The sequence below is a fragment of the Empidonax traillii genome, unplaced genomic scaffold (genome assembly GCF_003031625.1).
Source record: "Empidonax traillii isolate 1590-97213 ecotype Southwest subspecies unplaced genomic scaffold, ASM303162v1 scaffold65:size4453928, whole genome shotgun sequence".
Lineage (NCBI taxonomy): Eukaryota > Metazoa > Chordata > Aves > Passeriformes > Tyrannidae > Empidonax > Empidonax traillii.
In genome coordinates, this window is record NW_020955258.1 from 1,060,713 (window position 1) to 1,087,099 (window position 26,387).

General features: G+C 41.5%; 1 protein-coding gene across 1 annotated transcript in view; it reads right to left on the minus strand.

The window, feature by feature from the left end:
- The window catches only part of CCNYL1 (cyclin Y like 1), a 33,245-nt gene extending 8,566 nt beyond the window's left edge, over positions 1-24,679 (minus strand). The window contains exons 1-8 of the mRNA XM_027880153.1: positions 24,232-24,679; positions 11,135-11,209; positions 8,868-8,902; positions 7,502-7,602; positions 6,045-6,080; positions 5,281-5,332; positions 2,665-2,784; positions 504-670 (exon numbers count right to left, since the gene is read on the minus strand). Of these exons, the coding sequence (XP_027735954.1) occupies positions 504-670; positions 2,665-2,784; positions 5,281-5,332; positions 6,045-6,080; positions 7,502-7,602; positions 8,868-8,902; positions 11,135-11,209; positions 24,232-24,472 (827 nt within the window). The 5' untranslated portion in view covers positions 24,473-24,679. The remainder of the gene's footprint in view (positions 1-503; positions 671-2,664; positions 2,785-5,280; positions 5,333-6,044; positions 6,081-7,501; positions 7,603-8,867; positions 8,903-11,134; positions 11,210-24,231) is intronic.
- Positions 24,680-26,387: the final 1,708 nt, after the last annotated feature.

Here is a 26,387-nt window from a genome sequence, read left to right on the forward strand (position 1 = left end):
CAGCAAGAAATTCAGACCTTGAGATATCTAGGCCTTAGTTGGATACACGAGCATAAACATAAGACACAAGTTATGGTTTACCTTGACATTTTTCAAGTTCTAAAACAGAAAAGGCAGGGAACAAATTTAGTTAACTTTTTTCCTTCCAAAACAAATCTTTTGATAAGACTATAAATTGGGCACTTTAGTTCCATGGCTCGTCACTGTGAGAAAGAAGGTGAAGAAAAGTAACTTTGAAGTTACTCACCCAAGTCATTATTAATACAGACTTGTCTCAAAGTAGGGTAATCATCCAAAGTTTCTTGAGTTAAAAAAGAGAATTAGGCCAGACATGAGATATGCACCATGTACATAAATCATATCAAGAGACACAGACATTTTTCAGTATGATCACACACAGGGCCATTAGAAAAGCCCACCAACAAACAAAAAACCACCACAAACACCCCCCCCACACACACAATAAACCCACCACTGTAGATTAGCCAAACCTTGCAACTTACATGTCCTCAACAGTAATGTCCTTCAGTATTTGGCAATAATCCACATTCCACACAGCCTGATCATCCCAGACTTTAGAAGCCAGCAGAATAGCTCCTAGGACTATCCTCTTCCAGTTACTAGGGCATATGTCAATCTCTGCATAGGTTAAAAGCCTTTCCAAATAAACCTATAGAAAGAAGTAGTTAAAAAACCAAACAATAAAACTCCAACAGATGTATTTTTTTTTATTTTATGTGTGTAATTAAGACCTGGAGCTGAGTTCTGAGGAGCAAACATGCAAGTCCAATATGACTACTTATTACCATTAAGTAAGTGTGTCAAAATAACTATTAATGATTACTACTTACATTTAAGAATCCAAATTTTCAGGATTTACAGTATCCTTTTTTATTATAACACAAGAACTGGACCACCAGGGTATACAGTAAAGATAGTGACGTATCAGTCCTGTTCATTTCTATCAGCAATTGCTGTTTCAGGGAAACACTGCTACAGCTGTTCTGTCACAGTCACACATCACAGACAGGTTCTCATTAGGGGGACAGCAAATCACTCAACATCACTTTAGCCTTTCATCATGGTTAAGGTTCAGCGCTTGTAGCTGAACAGGAAGTGCTAAAACCTGGGCTGTGATCTCTAGTGATGGGACAAAGACCCACAACGAAAGGTATTCCAGTGCTATTTCTATTGTACCTTGTAAAGAACTGTCTTCAGTGCCTTCATCTACATCAACAACTGCTTAAATAGTGAAAGATACACAAGTCCAAAGATGTGTCTTGGTCCTTTACTCATTCCTCCCATGAAATCTCAAACCAACTCTAGGATGTCAAATCTGTCTCTCCCTTTAAAGTTTTCCACTATTTCACACTCCTATAATGATCCACATAACAAGTAATTTGCACTTTCAAAGTTGAATACAGATAGTTTTTAATGTTCTATTCCCTCACTTAAGTCCAAGCTTCTAATGAAACCTCAGATTAACTAGTGGGTACAGGAAGCTACACCTACTAAGGTCTAAGGGCAGGATTAATCTTTGTCACTGGGATCTCCTCACACTTTCTTGCCATCCTTTGCTTGTAGCCTTCAAATCACCTAGAGGTGTTCCTATAATAACAGGGCCATCTAGTGGTAACATGAACTTTAAAAACTAACTCCATATTTTGTAAATACTTCAGCTAGTTTGCCCAGGGTTAGCTGTCATTTTGTTCTGTCAAAATTGCTTGCCTGTCTTTGGAAAAGCAAAAACCTTTCAATAGCTCTAACTATCCAGCCTTTTTAATTACTCATTTGCATATTAAAGAGAGTCCTTCGAGCTAAGTTTGCTTAATTGCTACATTTTGTCTTTTGGTGACAGTTCTGTTCTCCTTTCACACTGTTTTTCAGAAAGAAGACACAATGAACACTGAAATCTAGTGTGCAACAAAGAGCAGGTTGAGAGACTGTCTAATGTAGCAATTATGTAAGTTGTGGGGTTTTTAATTTCCCTTCGTATACATATATATATAAAATCACTACTGCTGACAATTTTTTATATCCATCATGCTTTCTGAAATCAAACAAAAAACTGTTATGAGATTATTATCTTAATATTATTTTTAAGTTCTAAGTATCTCCATGTCATCTGGGGAAAAAATTGTCACCTCTTTGGTTTAATTTAAAAAAAAAGTTTGATAGAAAGGTGGCAGTGATTGAAGGACATAATGAGAGCAGAGTTCCTAGAGGATTAATCCTTGACTCTTTAAAGCAGCATTACTTGCACTGTTCTGGTTAATATGATCTCAAAACTCACACTTTCCCCTCCATGCAACTGAAATAAAAGATGTCTTTGTGTCTGATCTTATTATGCCCCACTGTTTATAGTGCCCTGCTGTTCTGCCCTTCTCAAGCTTCTTCAGCGAGTTATATGTTATGGAACAAACAGTTTTTAACTGGACAAGTAATTAAGCATTACATATACATATATAAAAAAGGTAAGTTCCTTTTTAGTTAATCAATTCTGTGACTACTTAGAAATCTCTAATGAACTCACTTGTTCTGTGTCTTCATTAACAGGGTTTCATGAGACACTCTAACTATTTAAGTGTTGGCCCAGTTCACTCATTGAGGAGGGGAGGGAAAGTGTTCCAAAAGCTCAAGTTTCAGAAATGAGGCGTCTCTTACCAGTGTCACTATTGCACATTCAGCTGTCAGCTGTGCAGCACTGAAAAGCGTCCGGACAAACCGGTAGATGTGCTTGTGATCAGGGTCATGCTTGTAGTAGTCATCTGGAACTTCTTCCCGCTGAAAGAAAGTTCTCTGAATTACTGAAAATCTGTCTTACTTAATAGTGGCTCTAAAGAACAGCCACACATGGTTATTTCTTCTCACTAAAGTGTATACAACCCTCTCCTGTCACAGAGACAGAACAAAATTATACTGAAAGAAGCAGCCCTGCGATATTACAAATATTCCAAACAAAACACAATAGCTGTAGCTGGTATTTGTTCTGAACACTTTTTTGTTCTGTAAGGTTAATGGGAAAGAGCATGAACTACCATCATTGTTGCAGGTGCTTACTACTGTCCATAGAACATTTAACAGGCAGAAAGATGTGTAAAAAAAAAAAAAAAAAAAAGAGTTATCTTCCTGCAAGAAAGTCCCACGTACACACACACCAGGGAAACACTGGCTCTTCAAAAGGCAAAATTAAGAGACTTCACAAGATTCCTCTGCCAGCTGAGGAAGAGCTGAAGAACACATGACAATAATTCTGTCACAGGTAGAACTGGAAGTTAATATACACTGTCTTCATAGGACTCATCCTTGAGAGACTCCAGAAAGACAACAAAACTAAGGAACAGGTACATTTAACTCTGACACAATGGTAAACTGTTTCTAAATACAGGGGGGAAGGAAAGCTCAGAAATAAACAGTCTGTAAAAGCAATCCTTCTGTGAGTACTTGAGAGACATTGTGATATTCAACACTCTTCTGGGAGGGATGCAACTTCAAGAGCTCCAACTGTGCACACTGGTTCTGCAACACTGACACTGATTTCTACCTACAGTCCAAGTCAGACCTATAGTATGGTAAAGACAGTAGCTGAGAACATCGCACCTGTCTGACATTAAACAGGTAGTTGTAAGGTAAGCAAAGCAGCAAGCACTTTCCTGTGTTTCGTAGTTTCAAAAAGCCAGGTAGCAGTGCCAAGTAAATTGCAGAGGTGAGTTAACTCTGTGCTCTCCACACAGTCTTCAAATACACCACTAACTAATGGTGGTTACCTCTGCAGGGTGGGCATGCAACATTAGGAATAACATGAGCAGGATCCCTCCTGCACTACAAGCAGTACAAAAGCACATCTGGAAGTACAGTTCTGCTGACTGGAACTGAGGAGGAAGGCACTGAGACTGGTATTTGTGACTAAACCCCATGATACTGGTAACTGGGTCACATTAGGGTCAACAGAGCCTGGATTTGGACTCCTTGTGACTGCATCTTTGGAAGACAAGGTGTTCAGAGATTTCTTCCAGCTAATTAACCTTTTTAAAGGAACAGTAGGTACCCAGGCAAAACGCCATTGCTATAGAAACTAACAAGCCATCTGTGCCTTTCCCCTCAGAAGTATGACAATCAGCCATAACTCTATTTCTGTCTGTATGCTGCAGCAAGACAGAAAAGACCTTTAAGTGTTCCCTAAAGGATACAATGATTTCTCTCTCATTAAATAGGAGCTAGGCTATATGAAAAGATCAAAGGATGTCAGGTTGTTAAATAAAGAAACTGTCTGATGGAGTTCATCTTACATAAATAATTTTCAATGGAAAACAACAGATTTAGGCATTTAAAATAGTTCTGGACCACACTTTTCCTTTTGAAGTGCTACAGTCCATACAAGAAATCTTTATACAGCTCTTGTCCTGAAGTTGTTTGGGGTTTTTTTAATTGACTAAATAGTTCTATTTATTCAACTGTACAATTCCTAGCATAATGGGTCATGCTTAGGGAAACCCTAACAAATTTTAAATATTAAATTGTTCATTAGAAACTTTATTAACAAGCCAAATCTGTGAGACAGGTTGAACTGCATTCACTCAGGTAAGTCCCAGAGCAAACTGAATTGTTACAGCCACTAAAGCTTTGCTAAATTAATTTCAAATGAAAAACAAGGGAAGTTGTTCTGTAGGACATTAAGCTAAGAGTGCTCAAATGCTCCAATCTTGAACTTGCCTGTACTCTGAGGTTTTCTAAATTGTCTGAGATTGTCTAAAAAGGTGTACCAGGGTCAGTCACATTAAAATTGCAGGCTGAATTGCTCCTAGCTGTTACTGCAAGCAGCCTTAAGCATATTTGCTTTAAAATGCTGCCCTCAGGTTTTTTAAGGACCAAACTCACTGTCACCTACTTCATGTGATGCTTCATGTATTATGTTCCCCCATTTAAAGTCATTTAAAAGGATAGGCACATATCTACTAACCATGTCTTCCTAAATAATAGGAGAGACTTGTAATTAAAGTAGTATTAAAGAAGGGAAGAGAGAGACAAGAGACTTCAGATATGGAATATGGAAGAATTTGGCACATGCTGCTTTCTCTTTATAGTCAAAGCACAGAAAACTGTGCTGGGTTCTGTTCACGATCTAGCTGATACCAAAAGTCACTATTTGCAGTGTATTATATACAGAGGCACAATTTAAGATCAATTTGATTGTGACCTGGTGCTAGTACATTTTTCTTGTACAATACAAATCAAGGTGTATATTGATACACATTCAGAGGATCAGAAAGTTACACTTACTGTGAGAGGATGAGATTTTTCATCAAAAATATCCAACGATCTGTCGGAATCTCTACAAAACAAAAATCTCTGGTTTAGCAACAAGAGTTAATTGGTAATGCTATGCCCTACTAAAAATTATTGTTCTTCAGAGAGGATAAAGGGACATATTTTACAGTTCAGCTTTTCCTAGAATGAGATATTTTTGCAAAGCCTTTAATGATAAGATCTTACAACCGAATATTTAAGATGCTAAACAAAGAACAACTTTGTTTTTATCCATGTTCTTGTATTATGCTTAGTACAGTTCTCCCTTCCTTAAAATGTGGAACTGTCTCATTAATAGCATTTAATTCAAAAAGTCAGCTCTAATTCTGGCCATATGCTGTAACCAGCTATAATGACAAGGGTTATTTGTACATGGGACAGTCTTCCTTCACCCATCAAAACTAATCTGTACCTCTGTATTCAGGAAAAGCTAAACAAAGGCCAAGGGCTGATTTGTGGTGAGTTAAGTGTGTTTTCCTCGCTGCTTGCTTTGACCTTTGGATGGGTGTATTACTGACCCTTCCACAGCAGCTCAAGACAGGGGACAAGGAGGAAGCAGATACAGCATAAAGGGCCAGGTTTTTCAGCTCATTTAAGTTTCACCAGCTGTTACTGAAGTGACCACATCATTTGACACAATGATCTAGGAGGTTTTTTTTCCAGCCCTAATGATTCCATGATTTTGTATCCCTGGCTCAAAAAGAAAGTTGTTATATTTCAACAAAGAGTTCACTCACCTGTTCTTTATATGGTAGAATATTGCTAATGTTACACTAAAAAAGAGAAAGAATGAAAAAAAAAAAGATTTAACAAAGCATACTCCATGCACACTATTCCACTGCAAAAGCTGTCATTCAGGGCAAAATATTACAAATCTATTTGGTACAGGCTTCCTTTCACATTCTCAAGTACTCTGCGTCTCATTTCTGATGTTTAACTGTCTGGAAAGAAATTGGCCAAATCAAATTTGCTAGCTAAACTACTTTTACATTCATTGTACAGATATTTGTACAACAAAATAAATGTTAAGCGACATTTTAAATATATACTTTTATTTCCTGATTAGGTAATATAAGTGGAAATGTGGGGTATTCCCAAATAAAATGTAAGTTCTACTTGATGTTACATATACTGTTATAGAGATTCTGCTGATGTTTTAACTCTATGCCTGGCTGTGTAATTTAGGACCTGTCTAAAAAAAGAGAATAATAAAGATTGGACTATGCCAGCATAATCCAAGAAGTGGACAAGAAAAGATTTCAGTCTCTGCTAAGTGAGACAACAGGTTTCACATATTAATGCTCATCTACTGCGGCCAAATTTCAGGTTTTTTACAACAACAACAACACTGCCATCACAGGAATCTATCACAAGGAAGCTCTAACTGTTGTCAGCTGTACAACACTTCAAAATGGCACAAGCATAAATTTTTAGGTTTCTGCTTCTCTAGAAAAGAAGTGACACACTTTGAAACCAAATTTTAAAGCGATGAATCAACTTAGACATTTCCAAACTCTACTACACTGTTAAAACAGTGAAGCCTTCTGGGACTCAATCTGGTCAGCCCTCCTTTCCCCTCAACTCTCACCTGGTATGGTCTAAGTGCTAGCAATTGTCTTTCTGGTACCCAGAAAAAAAGGTCAAACATCCGTTTACACTGGAGAACCCAGGCAACTACACAATTATCAACTACCTAAAATAACAAATACATGAAGAAAAAGGAGGAAGGCTAGAACTGAAACCCAAGTCAGCAACATGCTGTTTTCCACAACTAGAGGGCAGACTAACTCCACTGGCAAGCAGCAAACACAGTCCTGCAACTTTTCCTGCAACTCCATGCAAAACCCATTTCAAGTTTTCCCAGATGAAGAATTTCTGGATTTGGCTTTCAGTGTGCATTGAACTCCCCACCCCGACACATACTTTTAAACCCAAAATGCTGACACACTTCTGCACTGCCCCAAGTGCATGATGAGAACTTCTCTGAAATACGACAGTACTAAACCAAAAGAGCTCACTCCAGCAGTCAAAATTACCAGACCTCTACAACCCTTTCAGGACCGACCAGAAGAAGCAGTGCTGTGCTTCTCTCATTCAGGTGTGCAAGTGGTTTTGGAACAGACAAGACCCCCAAAAATCCCAGATAAACATCATGATGCCACTCAGCCCCTCGTTGATGACAAATGTTTCTTACCACTTTATTGTGCTTCTAAGGTTAGGCTGACTGACGGTGCTGTCATCTATAAATATTGTTGAGCATGAACTGTATTTTTTCGTAAGCTGCCCAGGAGAAACCTTGGGGGGGAAAAGAAAAGAAAAAATTAATTGAAATCCATTCAAGAAGAGGCATTCTGTAAGCTTTGGTTTACCACACTGAGTACCGGGTTTACACCTCTACTGGTTACTGCACAGGAGGTCTTTGTAAATGATTGCTGCTGCAGTGTAACCTACTCTGTATCCATCTAGTTCCTTTGTGTAAGACAGGTTTATAAATCATCCCTTGTAATATACAACATGGTGTTTCTAGATAAATAATTTTCATCAGAAATAGCTGCAGCTAAAGCAGCGAGTCCTCTGATTTTCTCAATTCTCTCCCATTCCATTCTTGTCATTTTGTGATTTAGTCTTTCCTCTCTGTGATGTACTTTATTAACCATCATCTCCCTTCTTTTATATCCTATACCTTTACAGTTTGTGGTTATCCAGTGTTGCTTCCTGTAAAGACAATTTTGTATTTGGGGTTTTTGTTATTAGTTTAGAAAAAAAGAAACCTCTTCCTGACATTGCTCACTTTACATGCATCTTGGTTTAGCATTGGGAATCATGAAATAGAGTACTGCTATTGCCTTGACTTCTACTATTATTATTTTGCCCTAGCAAATGCTCTGTCATCCATCCTAACCCTGTACACTATATACTGTCAGGAATCTTCCTATATCACCCACAGCCAGGCTTCCCTGAGTACTTTTAGAGAATGTCTTGCACTAGAGATAGGACATCATAACTGAGGGAGGAATTTTAATCAAACAATTCAAGTGTCCAATTAACATTTGCAGAAAAAGCTCAGAGCATATTTTCAGATATTATAACTAACTCAGAGCATATTTTCAGATATTATAACTAATAGATTATCACTTCTTTATCATGCTGCTGTTTGTTCATCATTCTGTTTTCATACTGGATACACTTCTTACAACAAGTCTTGTAACAATACTCAGAGAGTCATTCAGGACTCAATGAAAAATTAATGTAGTTTTATTTCTGTTAAAAAAACACAGAGTTTGACTTTTATTTTCTTCTTTAACGTTCTGAAATGCTTAAGACTGATACAATAAAAAAATTAATTCTTATTCTTTTGACATCAGCCATTCTGTGCTCTGTGATACTGTGCCTGTTTGTTTATTTTTCAGAGACAGGCAAAAATAATTCAGTTATATCTTGGCTGAGGAGGATTTTGAACACGTGTAGGACTATATACCTAGAACTACTGCAGTTCTTTCCTTGAATTTGTCTTTGTCCCAGTATGCTAATATTATCTACGTAGAACCTGGTTTACTTACATGATTGATATGGTTACTCTTCCTCTTCTCTCGCACTAGAAAGAGGCAGAAAGAATGTGAATTGAAAGGTTTCTAAAAAACAATCCCAATTTACATTCAATAAAGTCATTCTATTAACCTTGTTCTCTGAAGTACGTGAGTACTAAAATTTTCAAATTTTACTTTAAGCATCTGGAAAAGTAGTTTCAGGAAAAACTGTCAAGTTTTATCAGGCTAGTAAGCTACATCCTAGTAAGCTACATTCCAACTACCTACATGTACATTTAGAAACTACTTCTTTCCATCACACTAAGGGGAAAAATGTCTCAGCTTTGAAAAGATGCTGTGTATCATGAAAAATGGAATGATTTCAGACAGTTCAAACAGACAATGTCCAATATCCAACAACAACCAGAAGCAAACCCAGGACACACTGAACCTGCCGAAACGCAAGGAACAAGTGAGGTGTCCAGCATTATTTACATGTTCTCTCTTCTCCTATTAGACAGCAGAAGGTATTTCACTACAGAGAAGATGCTGACACAAGCTATGCACCTATTTATGATACAACTGCAACCACGTTATTTGATCATTTTAACTGTGTCAGTCTTTCAAAAAAGATTGCAAGGTTTAACTTCCAGCTGTGACAGCAGCAGTACAACAGTGCTCTTAGAGGAGAGCTGAGAGTTGCACACATGTACAAAGTATACAAATGTGACCAGCCTGGACATTTTAACCTCAGATCATTACCACTCTTTAGCAGGACACATTCTCTTACGTATTTAGAAAAACTGACAAATGGAAAAGGGTATCCACATTTTTTTTTGTTCTTTAGCATAAATCAAACTCATAATCCTGATAACATCTCAATGAGAGAGAACTTATGGATATTAATTCTACTAATTCTATGGAAGGTTAAGTAAAGAAGAACCAGGAATTTAGAAAATAAATTCCTCTGGTGAACTTCTCCATAAAAATCAATTCATCCAACTAATACAAACTTCAGACAATAGTTAAATAGTTACTACCTCATGTAGCAGACCATTTTTCTACATGGACACAAGTCTACACAATTCAATATATGACATTTGAAGAAAACCAAATCCCATTTAACAGCAATACCACCCCCAAGAAGCGCGTTCATGTACTTGAACATGCACAGCCAGGCTGAAAGGCTGCACAGTGAAACCGCACAACAGTGTTCAGCAACTGTGGCAACTTGGGAGTTGCAACTTCAGCATCCCTCATCTAAGAGGTGTTTGAAGTGTGCAGGTCAGAGCCTCTGGCTGGTTGAGGACACCTTAGAGGACCTGAGGAAAGAGGTTTCTACATTTCCTTGGTATCATCCCTTCTGGAGAACCATGCAGTGCTTGTTTGCACTGCTCACAGGCTATCATCTGAGCACTGCAAAGTTGATACAACTGACACTTTTACCTCTTGTCATAAGACTCTGAATAGCAGGACAGCAACTGACAGACTTGTCAAAATTATTCTACTTCTCTGTGGCAAAGCTATGCCAAGGTAAAAGACACACTGCAGTTTTTCCATCAACACATCCAACCTCAAGTGCAACACTTTATCAGAAGAACAGTGCTTCAAACAAGAACCAGCTATGAAAGAAACAGAAGCATTTTAAAAAGACTATCTTAAACTTTTTATTAGTTGCCACTTCAGAATGTGCTGTTGTCAGAATTTGTTTTTATTTGTGCAACTGCACTTTTTAACAGCATTTTGGAATGCACAAATTATAGTAATTGTTTGAAATTGACTTTTATTAACTGAACACAAGCTCTGCAAAGAAACTGAAAACAGCCGAACATATTTATTATTAAAACAAGGATTCAAGAATAATTATCCTCTGAAACTATTCAAACAGTTTAAAACAACAAAAAAGCAACTGACATAGATTGATGGCTTAGGCTGATTATTTCTCACAAAACACTATCCTTTTTTAAATAATTTAAAACAACTTTTAAAACAGCCCCTGGTCATAAAAAAAACCCCACCACTGCTGGAAGCTTGAACTACACTAGTGAAGAAAGCCACACTCCTTCAGACTGCTGGGATCTGCACTGCAAAATCTGGTATTTAAGCATTTTGAACAACAAGTCATTGTCAGGGTTAAGCAAAATGGCCTACAAACATATTTCTGTGTAAATACGCAAATTACTGATCCCTATGCTTGAAAGAATGGAAGCACAGTGTTCTCAAGCTGCATAATTAAAATAGGCCATCATTTTTCCAGTTTTTCTCCTATCTTTTGTGAAATTGGAAAAAACTTAGCTTACCATCTGTTTGTGACTTGCTCAGGAAAATTGTGCTTGCTCTGGGATGATCAGATGGATTAGATTCCAAGGCTAAATCTGAAACAGAAAGGACCAAAAAAAGGAGATACCTTTAACAAAAGATGACGATTATTGCAACAATTCCCACCCTGCCCTAAAATGCTCCAGCATAAGTGATGGAGACAAGATCAAAACCATACAGAATGGGCTCTGTTTCTGAAGCAAAACCTTACTTTTGTCAAGACAAATAAAAACTTGGTATTTTTCCCTGTGAAAAAAAAGCCTGTGGACTTACTCCTACTGCCATGAACTGTGAATTAGCTTATGGTTTCCATGAAAACAGAATCTTGAAAGGTAAATCTCAAAAAACAGGTATCTTCAAAAGTCAATCTGTGCCCCTGCGTGTTTGAGTAGCTGGGTGTGGGGCCTGTGCTCAGTAGCAGGCACAAAACGTTTCTTGACTTTATCAAGAGAATAATTAAAAATGCCTCATCAAAACAACAACAAAAAATAACACTGCTGATCTTTCAGTAGTGCTTTATGCACCAAATACAGCAGGAAACAATCTCCATGGCCTTACAAATGAACCTAATAGGTAACGTTTACAGTGCTGATAAATATCAAAACATGGAACTTACTTACACTATTCTGTTCTTTTGGAATTTCAAGTAAAACCATGTACAGCTAATACACCTTCACTGAAGAACAAAATGACTTTAATCCTTTGCCACAACAAACCAGTGATGGCATTAGAAGAGGATATATTACTGCCTTAGATTAAGATGGAAGTGATCACAGAAGTTTGTTGATGACACTGTGAAAATCATGATGAAATTTTGAGCTGCTTTAGCTCTGACAGAAGAACCAGTTGTTCTGAGGAAGTCATGCTACAGACACACTGACTTATGGGAACACATGAACACAACAATCTAGCACTGTGATCCTGTAAGTCCTGAGAGAGCAATTTTGCATCCATTTACATTTGTCATTCTGATCTTCCTGTGTGCTACTTATGCCAGGCCAACCATACAGTGCTCACACACTTGCACGTCAGTGTCCAAGGTGGAATGCCAACACAGCTGCCACACCTCTAAAAAGCAGTCATCTAAGAATTACCATCAGTTTTCAATTAAAAAAACCCTCAATCTTTTCTGCACCCAACCAACAGAACTCTGGTTAAACAGTAGCCAAAGTAGGTACAAACTGTCTGGGTGCTGAAAGATTTAACTAAGAACGTTCGTGCTACTGCACCTACCCCTCAGCACAGCCACAGCCCTCCTGCATCAGCGAGCGGACAGGATTGCAAAAGTGCACGTTCCCAAGACTCCTCATTCCAGATTCCCACTGGTGCACAGCATTGGTACCCAGACCTCCGTGTTTTCCAGGTCCCTGGCTTACATTACCGACCTTATTTCCAACAGTATTGCTCTAACACTGGTCCAGGATGCAGACCACTGTAATTCTGAATCTCTACTGTATAACTAAGGCAGCCATGTGTGTTTAGGAACACAAAGACTGTTCAGTCAGGAATTTCCCCCTCCTCTCAAAAAAGGCCAGTCAGCCACGAAAGCAGACTCATCTTGTGAAGTTTTTAAAAGCTAATTTACAAAACCAGTATTTCTATTCTCACCTTACCATGCTCATTCACAGCACACATGAATAGATACCTGAATTTAATCATGCAGCTAAGATGTAAGAAGTCCTGGCTTAGGAGCCCTAGAACGGAATTTGCCTTACAGCTCATACCTCAAGTACTACTAAGTGATACACAAGTGATTATCTGAAAAAAAAAGATCCAGCACGCAATAGCGTCCCACACTGGTACATTTTAAGCACCATTTGTAACATCTCAACAAAACAGTAACTTATTTAAAATGTTACAAGTTTGACAAGTTCCTAACACTGACTTAGCAAACTCACTTTTAAGAGACAGTACAGAGTTTCTAATGCTAGCACTGCATTAACAAAAACAAACAAACAAAACCCCAACAGTGTTCCACAAATGGAAAGTATTCTGCTAGTCGACCAAATAACTGGCAGAATGAGATATGCAACATGCAGACTTAATATACAGACTATTATCAGCAAGTTATGATGCAAACAACTCAGATTTATTCACTTACAGTTCAGCAACAACTTGTAGAACAACTGGCTAAGTCAGGTTAGAAAGGGCCTCAGAGGTCTCCAGTTAAACGTCTTGTGAAAACAGAATAAGCTTTAGGTAGAACATGAGGCTGCTCAAGGCTTTACAGAGTTGAGCCTTGAAAACCAACAATGAGGATCCACAGAGCCTAGACCACCCTTCCCAGCCAGGGGGACTAATGCCCACAGGGCTATGAGACTCACTATGGAGTGGTAGGAAAGAGCATGTAGCACTGTGCAAGATTTGTGTCATATTTAGGAGAAGGCAGAAAGAAACACTGTGAAGGAACAAGCATAGGACAAGAGAGGGAAAAGGGCTAGAGAATTCAGTAACTCCTAGCAGAAATCCCCGTTTCTCCTTGATGAATTTCAGAGGGTTGGTGTTGGCCCAATTCTCCAGCCTGTCCAGGTCCCTCAGAATGAGCAGCCTCCAGCATATTGACTGTTGTCCAACTGGCTGTCATCTGCAATTTGGGTGTACTCCACTGCTTCCTCCAGGTCACTGATAAACGTTAAACAGCACAGATGCTTTTTTTTCCAGGGAAAGATAGTACAGGATAACACTTGTCCTCCCTCACCTCATAAAAAAACCCCAAACACTAGTATCTTGACTTCCCTAAGGTTTTGATTTACTTTGAAACTATGACTTGTAAAGGTTCACTTCTTACACTATTTTTGCCTGTTCTTGTGTTCTGCCAGTCCCTATATCCATGCTTCTTATATGTTAGAAATCAGGTCTGAATATAAGAATGAATATAACCAACTTTTATTCCAGACAAGAAGTGTCTGGAATGTCTTCTTGTCATTCCAGAAGATCCACGGCAGCATGCATTGAGCGACACAAGTCAAATGTGCCCCTCGAACCAAACAGCCCCACACATCTAAGGAGAGGAACAGCACTGAAAGGATAACAGACTTTACTGACTCCAGTTCCTGGTGGTGTTGCCAGACACAAGGTGCTTTCTGCTGGACAATGTCAGGTGTATCAGCACCCACAGCACATTAAATCCACAGCATAGATAATACAATAGAGTTAAGGTACTAATAAAGTCCAAGACACATTGCACAGCCCCTGGTACAGAACCCCACCAGAAGTGATCAAGACCAACTGTAGCTGGCCTTCTTATCCCAGAATAACACGGTATTAGCAGAAACAGTGCAACTGTTTTGTCTTGCAAGAGACTGCAAAGAAAGAAAGAAAGATGCATTTAGTAGATCACTCCTTGTAGCTTTCCCCTTCTAAGTAGACATTTTAACCATCCTGTCCATCCTGTTATCCCTGGCCAATGCTTTTTTCTAAGGAATGGAAAGATTTGCCATGTGATTTGCTCATCTTAAACTGCCAGTGTTGCTCATGAAATACCGAAAAACAACAGCAATACAGCTGATGAAGGAAGCACAAGGCAAGAGGCAGATAAGAGTATGAGCGGGGGTACAATGTAATGAGAAACAGCAAAAGAAAAGACAGAGGAAGAGATAAATCTATCTGCAAACAATTTGCTCACAACCAAGTGTAACTCCCAATACTTCACCCTCGCAGCACTTACAAGTTCAAAACTAAAATATCTGAAAATAATGGTAAATCTTGATTAGGAGTTGCATCACAATGTGTATCACAGAAAGCTCAAGGTTCACAGAAAGTTAAGAGAAAAGGAAGAAGCATTTATGCCACAGGACAAACAGAAATAATCATTAAAACATTCAGAAACAAGAATGAGAGAAGTGAGAGAAGCAAAAAAACATGAAAACAACTCCAGAACATTTTTGTTCTAGAGGCTATCAACTCAACAGAAGTCAAAACACACTCTCTACCTGACTTTTGTATTTAGTGATAAAGAGGTGAGAAGGGAAGATGCCCACCAGAAATTAAGTCCGTGGGAGCAGCACACCGACCTTACCACACAAGGGCCCTCCGCCTCTCTCCGAGAATAGCGTATTCAAACCTGCATCTCCCATTGCCATCTACTCACGTGCATCACCGAGCTTGTCAGATCAACCCTGTCTCTAACTGGAGCACAGAGAAGCCTGAACTTGCTTCCCTCTGCCACTCCTCTCCCTTTGAGGAACTCTTCACAGCTTGCTTGCCCTTCTGACAGTCTCAGCCACCTCTGCTGCTGCTGTGTGTGCCATGTGCTGTGAGTGCCCCCACCAGGCAGATCACATTACTTTTAAAAGTAATCCTCTGCCCCCAGCTCAAGATCTTATGTCCTTTCCTCAAGAAAATCCGCATAAGAGTGTACTTTTACTCATCTGTGCCGTATGTGTGGGGTTTAGGAATTTATAATGTCAGTTACTTATCTATTGGTTTACACACCACCACAGGTGGTTACAAACACATTTTACACATTGCATTGTGCTACAGATATTATCTCATGAATAGACAATCAAATATGTCACTAAACAGCAGCCCTTTGAAAACTGCACTACTTTAGAACAATAAATGACTCTGTTTCCTTTAACAGTTTTAGCTTCATCCTCTGCTTTACCAGAGAGCAGTAACATTTTGTTACAGCACATATTTAAAGAATTATGTGATAAAAATCATCTCTTTGCTGTAAACTGAAGCTTCTTCACTCGTTCAATAGGTTACTAGCTTTGACTGATGCTTGAGTTTGCATCTCATTACCTTAGTGTGAAATATGCACGTCACTTAACACTCCCAATAAAGATGTAAAAATTATATCAGACTAGCAAATTTGCCAATCCATTTCAGAAAGTCTGTTACTCCTACCAATAACTTCATTAAAATTATTTGTCCTTCAAATTATGTTATTCTAATTCTATTCCCAAAAACTTCTAGAAACAATACAACTCTGGTTTTTAAATTCAACCTGATTTGTTTGTTTGTCCCAGCCACACCAAACACACCACAGAAACCAGCACACATGTTGTTTTCCATTTGCCTTCTCCTGTTATGTCCTCAGTTACACATATATTAGTCTATACTTTTAACCCTCCACGGATGGCTCTGTCCCCAGATCTGGACTGAATGAAAGCACTTTGATCTCCTGATTATTCATCTTCAACAGAACACATCTCTCTTCCACACTGGAATGGACTCAAAAGGTACAAAACTTGCTGTTTTCATAACTAATAAGAGCAAATTTGAAAACATAAAGGACTGGATCAGTTGCATAACAAAGTGCTTTCAAACACAACCAGTTTTCAGAAAGGGGCTCTATTGTGAGAGAGAATCTAGGAGAAACCAACACTTGCACATGCATAGGTCCTTTAAAAACACCCCTAACTCCCCAGAGGAAATCAACTATGTAAAAAGGAAAGCAAACAGAAATAACACACACAGCTGGCCATTGTTCACAGAAAGACAGAAGTGCTGAGGTTGGACGGGACCTCTTGAGATCAGCTAAGTCCAAGCCCCAGCTCAAGCAGGGTCAGCCAGAGCAGAGTGTCTGGGATGTGTCAGGCAGCTTCTGAATATCTCCACTGAGACTTCACCACCTCGCTGGGCAACCTGTGCCAGTGTGTGACCACTCTCATTGTTAAAAGTCTATTTCTAAATATCGTGAGTTTACACAATACACAGAGAAGGATGTTTTAAAGCTATTTAAAATCTGTCAGTTGATCTTTATGGCACTACTACAGGAACAGTAATATTGTTACCAATACCCAGCACATATCCAAGTGCACTCTGATGTTTTAAAAGGATACAGAAATTACTTCAATATACAACAAGCCCTCTTAATTAAAAAGGAATTATTTGCTTCTTTACACCACATTCCAGAGTTGGACTGGTTCAACGAGAAACTGCCACAGCAAACATTTCAAATTTGCTACTAAAATCAGAAGAATTTAGAAAACAAAACTGCAGACCATCTATTAAATACTGTGAACTACCCATGGGTTATTTCTGTGGTTTAAAAAAAAAAATCAATACCAGTATTAATATGTGATTGTTCATTTCTAGAAGCGCAGGAGGATCCACACCACTATATTTGGCCTCCAGAGGACATTCCAGCATGATCCTATTGCACCCTGTCCCCAGTCCCTGCTGGAGAAACATGGCCAAGAGATTTGTTCCACTCAACACAACACCCAGCCTTGCTGGGACTGGTGTTAAGGAGGTTTCCATGTATTTTGTGATGTACTTGCCAGGGTTATAAGCACTTCCACAGATTTTAGTAAGGCAGGGTGACGGGAGTGCCCCAAATTCCACATTGAAAGCAGGACAAAGTAAAACGGTGGTAAACAAGATGCCCCTAGGATTTTTTCTTGGAACTAGAAAGAAAACAGTAGCTCACAAGCTAGATCTTGGAAGCAACTAACACTTTGTTAGAGACATGTTCCTGTACTCCATTTAATGTAGGGCCATTTAAAGGACAAGGAGAAAGAACTGGTTCCACCTTCTATTCTCCACACTGACTTTCACCCATAATACAATACACTACCATCAGAAGCTAAAGCAGAACTCCACAGTTCTAATTTTCTAATTGATAAGCCAAAACAAACATTTCCAATTGCACGCATTAAGGGGCAACTAAATTTCAGAATCCTAGATCCATGCTGACAACAGCAAGTGTAAGGAAAGCCTTCCCCAAACAATTCTTCACGTTCTCTGCCTTACTTACAAGATCTGGTTCAGAAAGAAAAGTGAGTACCAGAAACTCCAGTCTCACTTGGCATCTGCAGGTAACCAAAATATGATGCCCTGTACTGTGTGCCAGGTGTTGTATGCTACTGGATGGACTGACATATGTTAAATTTCTTCTCCTCTTCCAATTGCTCACATTTGCAAACTTCAAGTGAAGTTTGGGCTTTTATGAAAGTTAGCAGTGTCATCAAGTTTTGTGCCATTTTAGGCACAAGCTCAAACACAGTCACTCTTTACAGTGGTTTGGTGGACTCTCAGCTTACCTGCAGTTTTTTCTATAGAAGAAAAATAACTATCTGCATAACAAAAGACGTCCAAGAGTTTTTCAGAAAAGCTTTATTTGGTCTTTGAAAAATATCCACATTCAACAGCTTATAATCTGAGCCTGACTGACACATTTGATGGCAAGCCAGTGTTAGTTTTCACAATGGAAAAAAATCAACACTGTGTTTGATTACTGCAATGACTCCAGACCCTTTCAGAACACCAAACAGAAGCAAAGCTGTGCTATACACACACAGCTCATCAAACACTGCAGAATGCTACCTGGCTGACTGGGGAGGGTTGTGTAAGCTGTTAAGGTAGTCCTGGTATTTTCATCACCTGCAAGTATGATCTTCAGTTTTATTCATCTGGCTTTACTACACATTAAATAAATAGCACTGAGTTTCTTTTGAAGTAGCATCCTCCTTTGTCTTGAAATCAAAACATTCAGAGTTTTCTTCTGAAAATATTATTCTTCTAGTGAGTGAAATAAAAGTGCACATTCGAACTCCAGTTGTAATTAATTAAAAAGAAATAGATCTATAAATCTCAACATGAGCTTGCTGGCAGAATCTACAGATGTAAGGTCTGGCTTCTTAATGTTTGGTAGAATTTTTCTTCTGCCACCCTCAGTAACTTCTTCCTTCTCCTTGTATGTGGAAGAAACACTGCTAGAAATGTTAATTTAATGTGTAATGTGAATCTGGGAGGAGTAGGTTTTTGTGTTTTGTTGGCTGTGCAAGAGTTCATTCCCCTGTTAGTCAGCTTTTTGGTATGACCTCACCAGTGATCACACTTGAGAGAACAGATACATCTAGCCACAGAACTTCTATTGTTCTACAACATCCACCCTGACAGGTAGGAGGGAAAACAGCAAATCTCCTAAAGAAAGTCAAAAGAGGAAAAGGATCCTAGAGATAAATTACATGGAAATAGTTTAAAAAAAAAAATCAAGATGAAAATTGATCCAGTTTCCTTAGTTCTGTAAGTTTCATCAAAACCCTCAGGATAGCCATATATTTCCTTTCAGTATTTCCCATTTCATGAAAATCTCTCAGTTATAATAGCTGTTATGCTGGAAGCCTGAAGAAACACACTAGAAAAACAAATCAGTCTCTCTCCATATAAGCTTCATGTATGAATGTTCCATATCAAGTATTCTTAAAAACCTAACACTTAGAGAAACTTGCTTGCTGCAAAAGCCTCCAAGACTTAGTGAAGAGAGAAAAGGGTAGAGGACTCCTTAGTTGCCAGCAGTATCCAAGCTTAAGGACAGAAACACAAATACTATAGTACAGTGTTTATTTTATTATTTTATTTCCAATTTCCAAATTTGTAGATCAATTTCATCGCTGTTTCTGGACGACTTAGTGATTCAGTCATTTCCACAACAGGTACTTCACAGATCATTTCTAAAGGACATGACATCAGGCTGCTTAAGACAACAACGTGAAAGGTGTGTCAGGCTTACAGAAGTCAATTATTTCACATTTGTCAAGATCACAGACTATTTGTAACTACTACAAATACCTTTGTAATTAATGTCTAGCCGGTTTTAGGAAAGACATATTGACAGTTACGAGGAAAGAAGAATGAGTGTAAGTTAGGTAAAAAACTCAGTGACTACAAGGAAAAGAGAGGGGACACTAGAAAAGGCACCAGAGCATCATTTCCTTTTCACTCCCAACTTCATACTAGACAATGGTATTTGTCAGCCTATGCAGCTACAGACCTTCAAATACAGAGGCACGAAAACCAACACAAGATGGCTAATCCTTTCCTGTGATGAAAACTGCTGGCATCAAAAAGCTGATTCCTTGCACCAAAGTGTTTTAACTTACTAACATTTTAACTAGGATTAAAAAAAAAATCCAACCAACAAAAAAACCCAAACTAAAAAAAAAAACAAAAACAGGGAAAAACCCCTCCATCCACATGCTTGAAGCTGAAATTATACAAGAGGAACAAATGAACATTATTTAGACCTTCTGCAAGGAGCTTTGCAGACAAACTGTTAGTGAAACCAGATCACAGACAATCAATATACCCAAATATTTGTTCATCTTCAACACTGTTTAATAACTGCAGCATGCAGGTAGCCTGAAGCTTTCCCTGTTCAGCCTCTAGGGAGTGAGGGGGCTGTTGAAAAAGGAAACACAGGCTCACAGGTGCCTCAAGAGTTATTCTAGGCACTAGTCTGAGCCTGCTCAGGTAAATCTCACTTACTTTGTCTCTACTAACTCTCTTCTTCAAAGTCCCCTTCCATTTGCTTTCCCATCTAACCTCTGTGAGGACTACATCCCACTCATCTCCACTCCTGATCCCATTTTTTGTCCCCCCTCATCCCTGACTGTCTTTTCCCTTGTCATTCTCCACCCCCGTTACTCAGATGAGGGATCCAGGTCGCTTTGTCCCATCACTTCAGTAGGTCAACGTTCTTGCCCTTAGTTCAAGGGAATCAGGCAAACCTCTGCTCAAAACTGCTGGACTCGGTAAACAGCAGTGGTGGAGGGCGATAATGTTTTCAAGTACAAGTGAGAAACATCTGCCAAGCAAGGTCTTGTTCTAGTTTTATCCAAGGATCCAAGAAAATATGAAAAAATAGATCTATGTTTAAACACAGGGATCTGGCAAGAAAGTGTCAGCCACAAGAAGTTCTCCCCCAAAAAACCAGAAAAAACTCACAGAAAAAAAAGAAAAAAAAAGCTCAAAATAAAGATTAGCAGACACTTATTTGGGGGGAAAAAACCCAAACAACTACACAAACCCAAAGCCCAGTAATCACCACGGCCCAAATGGCACATTAAGATCAAAGAGCTAATATTCCTAAAACTAGATAGGAAAGCCTTTTTGAGCAACTCAAACTCTGCTGGACTACTACTTGCTGAAAGAAGGAACACTTAATGCTCCGCTGAAAAGTCAACTAGCTGCTTTAGTTCATGTTAGCCTTTGATACTTAATATTAGCAGTAAGCATGAACCTGTTTGGAAGACACTACTGTTTTCAAAGTTATGTTTATTCCTGTTTACTTAACACAACTTGGCTTAGCATACTGAACCACAAATGTAGGCTTATTTCTTATTCTGAAAAAGTGTGCATAGAACAGGTTATGGCTCAGGGTCTTGGTAACCATAAAATTCAGAGTCATCCTTCATATTCTCTGGTAGTAGTAGATCTGACAAATCTTTCCCGTTTAAATTAACTTTTGTTGAAACTTTAAACTTTCAGTTTCACTGTGTGTTTTATCTCCACTTCACTTACCGCTCCTTTTTTGTCTTACATAAATACCACTTGCTAATCTGCCCATTTTAAAAAAGTGAGATGTTTCTTGTTTAATTCTGATCTGATACAGACAATCTAAGCATGCTGACTGGAAAGCACTGCCTGCCAAGTACTTAGCTGGAGAAGCTATAGAATAATCCTCATTCAAGAGCACAGACCTGCGAGGACCACATTCTACTTGCTACGAAAAAGCAACGCAAAGCTACGAAACAATACAAAACAAAAAGTTCAAGCTCAGTTGGTAACTTCTGCATTCCTGATATAACCAAAACATTAAATTTTAGCAAAACAAGGGCAAAAATACTATGACAGACTCAAGAACAACAAACAACTTAGAGCTAGAAATTTAAGGAATTAAACATCTCGATCACATTTGGATGCTAGCTTTCTGATATATTTAGCTGTTTTCTTAGAAACTCCTAGAACTGAGTAGCATGGAACAAAAATAGCCAAAATGATCTTGACTTTTTTTCTTTGCAGTTTTCACTTTTCTCCCTGCCAAAAGCATTCAAGAAACGGGCAGTCAGTAGATTCCCAGCCTTCCATTATAGGCTAAATTCATATCTTAGCTAGCCTGTGAAATTACACATTTATCAATTATGGAAATAAATTTTATCCCCCCAAATGAAACCACTGGATTATTACCACTGTATCAATAAACTAATGCTTTGTAGTAGTCAACAGCAAAGAAACATGTAGGCTGCTTGCATGGTTAGGGTATGCTGACACCTCTTACATCCTAGAGTTTGAGGGATAGGCACAGCTATCCGGTATATTACAGATCTGTTATTTCATAGAAGATATTAAACAGCAAGACCACTTTAAACTTCTTTATAAGGTCTGTTTCGTACCACTTGATTTCAGACTTCACAAACAATGCTTTACATTCTGACGTTAACTGCTTCAATCCTATCCAAGTAGCACTTTATAGCATTCAAAAATTAAGACAAGAAACTTTACTTCTAATATTGGCCATTCAGAACTGTATTTTAATAAAGACACCAAACTTTGATGTAACTCCTTGGGGGTGCAAAAAGTATCAATCAGAGAAAGGCAAATAACATCTGTCACTTGTAGCAGATCTACTTCCGAGGACAATAGCGAACCACATACCACTGTTAAAGTAATCTTTGAAATCACCCAAAACACATACTACTTATGCAGTTCCAATTTTAGTATTACCTCCTGCCTCAGGACTAAATATTCCACAGCCACAAAAGTAAAATTTGCTCCTATCTTTTTCTTGGACTGTACACTCTTATTCAGGTTTGCAAATTCAAAAAACCTAAATACTTCCCTACTTCGAGGCCAGTTCTGACACCTGGATGAATTCACAATTAAGTCTAGTTACTTAGCACTGCTGACATGATCACATACTAAAGATTCAAACAAATACAACCCTTATTCCTGAGCAGATTTGGTAAGCTTAGACATTTTTGCTTGGCTTACTAGGATCTTTACAGAGTTTAGCTCCTCCCCTAACGAGTTGAGAGATTTCTGTAATATCTTCTTGCAGAAATAAAGGTTTATTTCTCCTAGATGGCAAACATAATTTCTCCTACTGCTGCACCACACAGCTGTCTCAGAGGAGATCCAAGGGGCTGACTGTTCCATCTCATTTCTGGAACAGCTGCACCATATGGTGCTGTGGAGAAAAAGGCAAGTTTAATAATTCCATTTCTGAAGATTTCCTCACACTCTTCTGCAGCCAGTTTAACAGCAAAAATTTTTTTCTTGAGTATGGATGACAGTGATTACTGTTATTGTATGTGTAGTACATTAAAGATGTCAGGCGGGCTACCTTTTTTCAGCTAAGTATACTTCATACAGGTGTGGTTATAATTACGAGGAGGAATAGCAAGATGCTTGTTAATTAAACTAAGTTTTGAATATCATAAGCAGTTACCCTGTACGGGTACAGCACCACGTGAACACACGGCCAGACAGGAGCACCCCTAACCTGTTACACGTCTGGTAACTCCCCACAGCACAGCACAGCCTTGCCAGCTCTCTCAAGGCACGTCTGGGTACGAGATGCATTGCAGAGCGAGTCTGTGTGGCACCAGTGCTCCAGGTGTAACTGGAAGCAATGTGAGCAGCAAACATGCACTTTCCCATGAGCCCAAGGAAAGCAAATCGGGCACACCGAGAGCTACGCGACAGGGAACAGCGGTGTAATGAGTCTGCAGCTATAACAGAGCGCCTGCACAGCCAGAGTATAAATTACCCACGTCCAGCCACGGTGATGTCATATGCACAATCTCTGTAATTCCTAATTCCCTTGCTCCCCACACACCCTCTTCCTTCCTCCTGTTCAACAGAGACTGGAAATGCAGCAGCTTTTGCGATCTGCCTGAACACCGCGACTGAGTCACGACTCCCTAGTTAAACAGAAAGGAGCAGCCAGACTTCTTCCCCTAAGCTGGGAGCGCCCGGGGGGCTCCGCCACGTTCCCTCCGGGCTCGCAGACCCGCTCCCCGGGGACCCTGCAGGGAGGCGCTCCCCGGGCAGGGCAGGCGCTCCTCGCCCCGGGGAGTCGCCGAGCGGCCCCGGGCTCGTCCGGCGGGCGGAGGTCCCGGAGTCGCCGGGGCTGTGCCAGCACCGTGACAGCCCCGGGAACTTTGCCTGGGGCGCGGCGCGGGCCGATCCCGCGGGGCCGCGCTGCCCCCGCCGCCGGAACAAAGGGGCCGCGCCCCGGGCCGCCCGTGCCCCCCGGCACCCCCCCGGGAGGAGCGGGGACACCGCGGGGACAGCGATGGGGGGGCCCGGCGCTCCCGCCCGCCCGCCGGGCCCCGCCGCTCACCATCCGGGAACTCCCGGTCGCTGATGTGCTGGAGGTGGGGGCCGCCGCCACCGGGATCCGAGTCCCCCGACTCGGCCTCCGCCGACCCCGAGCCGCCGCCGCCCGCCGCTGCTGCCGCCGCCGCCTGGTACGCGTCCGCCCAGCGGTCGGGCCCCGGCGCTGCCCCGCCGCCGCCGCCGCGGGCCCGGCTGAGCTTGGGGCTGGCGTCCGGGGATACGCAGCAGGTGACGGTGTTGCCCATGGAGCTCGGCGCTCCCCCGCCGGGCCCCGGCTGCGCGGTCCGGGCTGGGCCGGGGGAGGGGAGCCGGGCGAGGGCGGGTCGGAGCGCGGGGCGGGCTCAGCGCCGCCGCCCCCGCCCCGGCCGCGCGCGGCCCCGCCCGCCCCGACGGCCGCGCGACCCCCGCGCCGCCTCCTGCGCGCGGACACCGGCGGGCCTCGCGCGAGCGGCAACGGGGGGGGGGGGAGGCCGCGCCCCGCCCCGCGCCCGCCCAATCACCGCCCGCCGCGGCGCCGCGTGACGGCCGCTCCGCCAATGGGCCCGGGGATCGTCACGCGCCCACCGCAGCCGCGCCCCCCGTCCCCGCTCCCCCCGCTCGCCCCACGCGCACCCGCACACGCACACGCAGCGCCGGCCGCGGCCACGCCCCCTGCCACGCCCCCCGCAGCCCCGCGCGGTTGGCCCCGCCCCCCACGGGGGATGCTCGCGCTGCCCGTCCAGGCACGTGCTGCGGGAGCGGCGGGACAGGAGCGGTGACAGGGACACAGGGACACTGAGACAGGGCGGGGATAGGGACACAGGGACGGGGCCGGGACAGCGCCAGGACAGTGCAGGGAGCGATGCGAACTGCAGGGACAGGAGCGATAACAGGAGCGCTCTGCCGGCCGCTGCTTCGCGCTGCCCCCGCGCTCCAGTGGAGGGGCCGTGGCGGTGCCGGCGCTGCCCCTGCGAGTCTGCCCCGAGCCGTGCGGGCTCCGCGCCGCCCCCGGTAAAGGGTTTGAGCGGTTCTGCCCCTCGCGCAGCGCCGCATAAGCGGTGCTCAGGGCTCACCGTGTGCCGCGGTGCGCGTTACCTCCGGGCAGCCTGGGAAGGAGGCATTCCACATGGCTGCTGAGGTTCCCGGGAACTGTACGGAGAGCCCTCAGAAGCCGCTTTTTAGCCTGGTGACTCTCAGCTACCTGAGAGGACTGGAATGTTCAAATACACTCCAGGGAAGATGGATTAGAGGGCGAGATACCCACAGCAGTCAGAGTCCCCGATAAACACAAAACATGCATCGTTCTGCAATGCATCACCTCACTATCGCTACAAAAATTTAGCTATGGCCCCGATAAGAAGAGTGGCTCTGCAGAAGACTTAAGAACACACAAAAGTATTACAAAACGCTGCTATCACACTGGCAGGTATTCCAAAGATAGGCAGGCTCAGGGTTTTACTCCATTTTGTAGGACAAATCCTAATGTTGGCTCTCCCATGTGATCACAGACACAGAATTTTCAGGCAAACCATGCAGAGTTTCTTTGAAGAGAGGAAGTTATAGATGCTGTTTCCAGAAGCTGTGCCACTTAATCCCAGGCACAATAAAGGGACGAACCAAACGATTTATAGTCTTACATGAGGATTATTCCCTCAAACTGATGAATTACACCTTTTCACTTGCCAGCAAGTTCTCTAAACTGTGTTAGCTAAGCCTCTCTACATGCTAATGACAGTTTGTAAAGCCCTGTTACTCCAGAGAAATCTGACCTCGCTGTGGATTACAGGAGGGCCTTGGGAAAGATTTGCTTTCAGCGCTTTATGAACCACTTCAGCCCAACATCCTTCTACAGTCTCTGCACTCTGCTTGGAAAACTGGAGGATGGTGGGTCCTGCACCCAGTTCTGGGAAGGACCAGGGGCTAACCATTGGGTGGAACAGGAGACTGACCTGAGTCAGGGAGGGAAAAAGGGGCTTCACACAAAATAGCCATTCACAAGTAGGTGTTTTCTTCCCTCTGGCATTGCATCCACTGATTTTTGGTGAGGATGGTGGGGAAAGAGAAGAAGCTAGAGGGTTGGTGTGGTTTAGTGAAGTTAATTCCCGAGCAAGAATAAAGGCTGGCTTGCATCTGCACTATTTACTATGAAAACTTGCATAATTTACTCTTGCACTAGAAGAG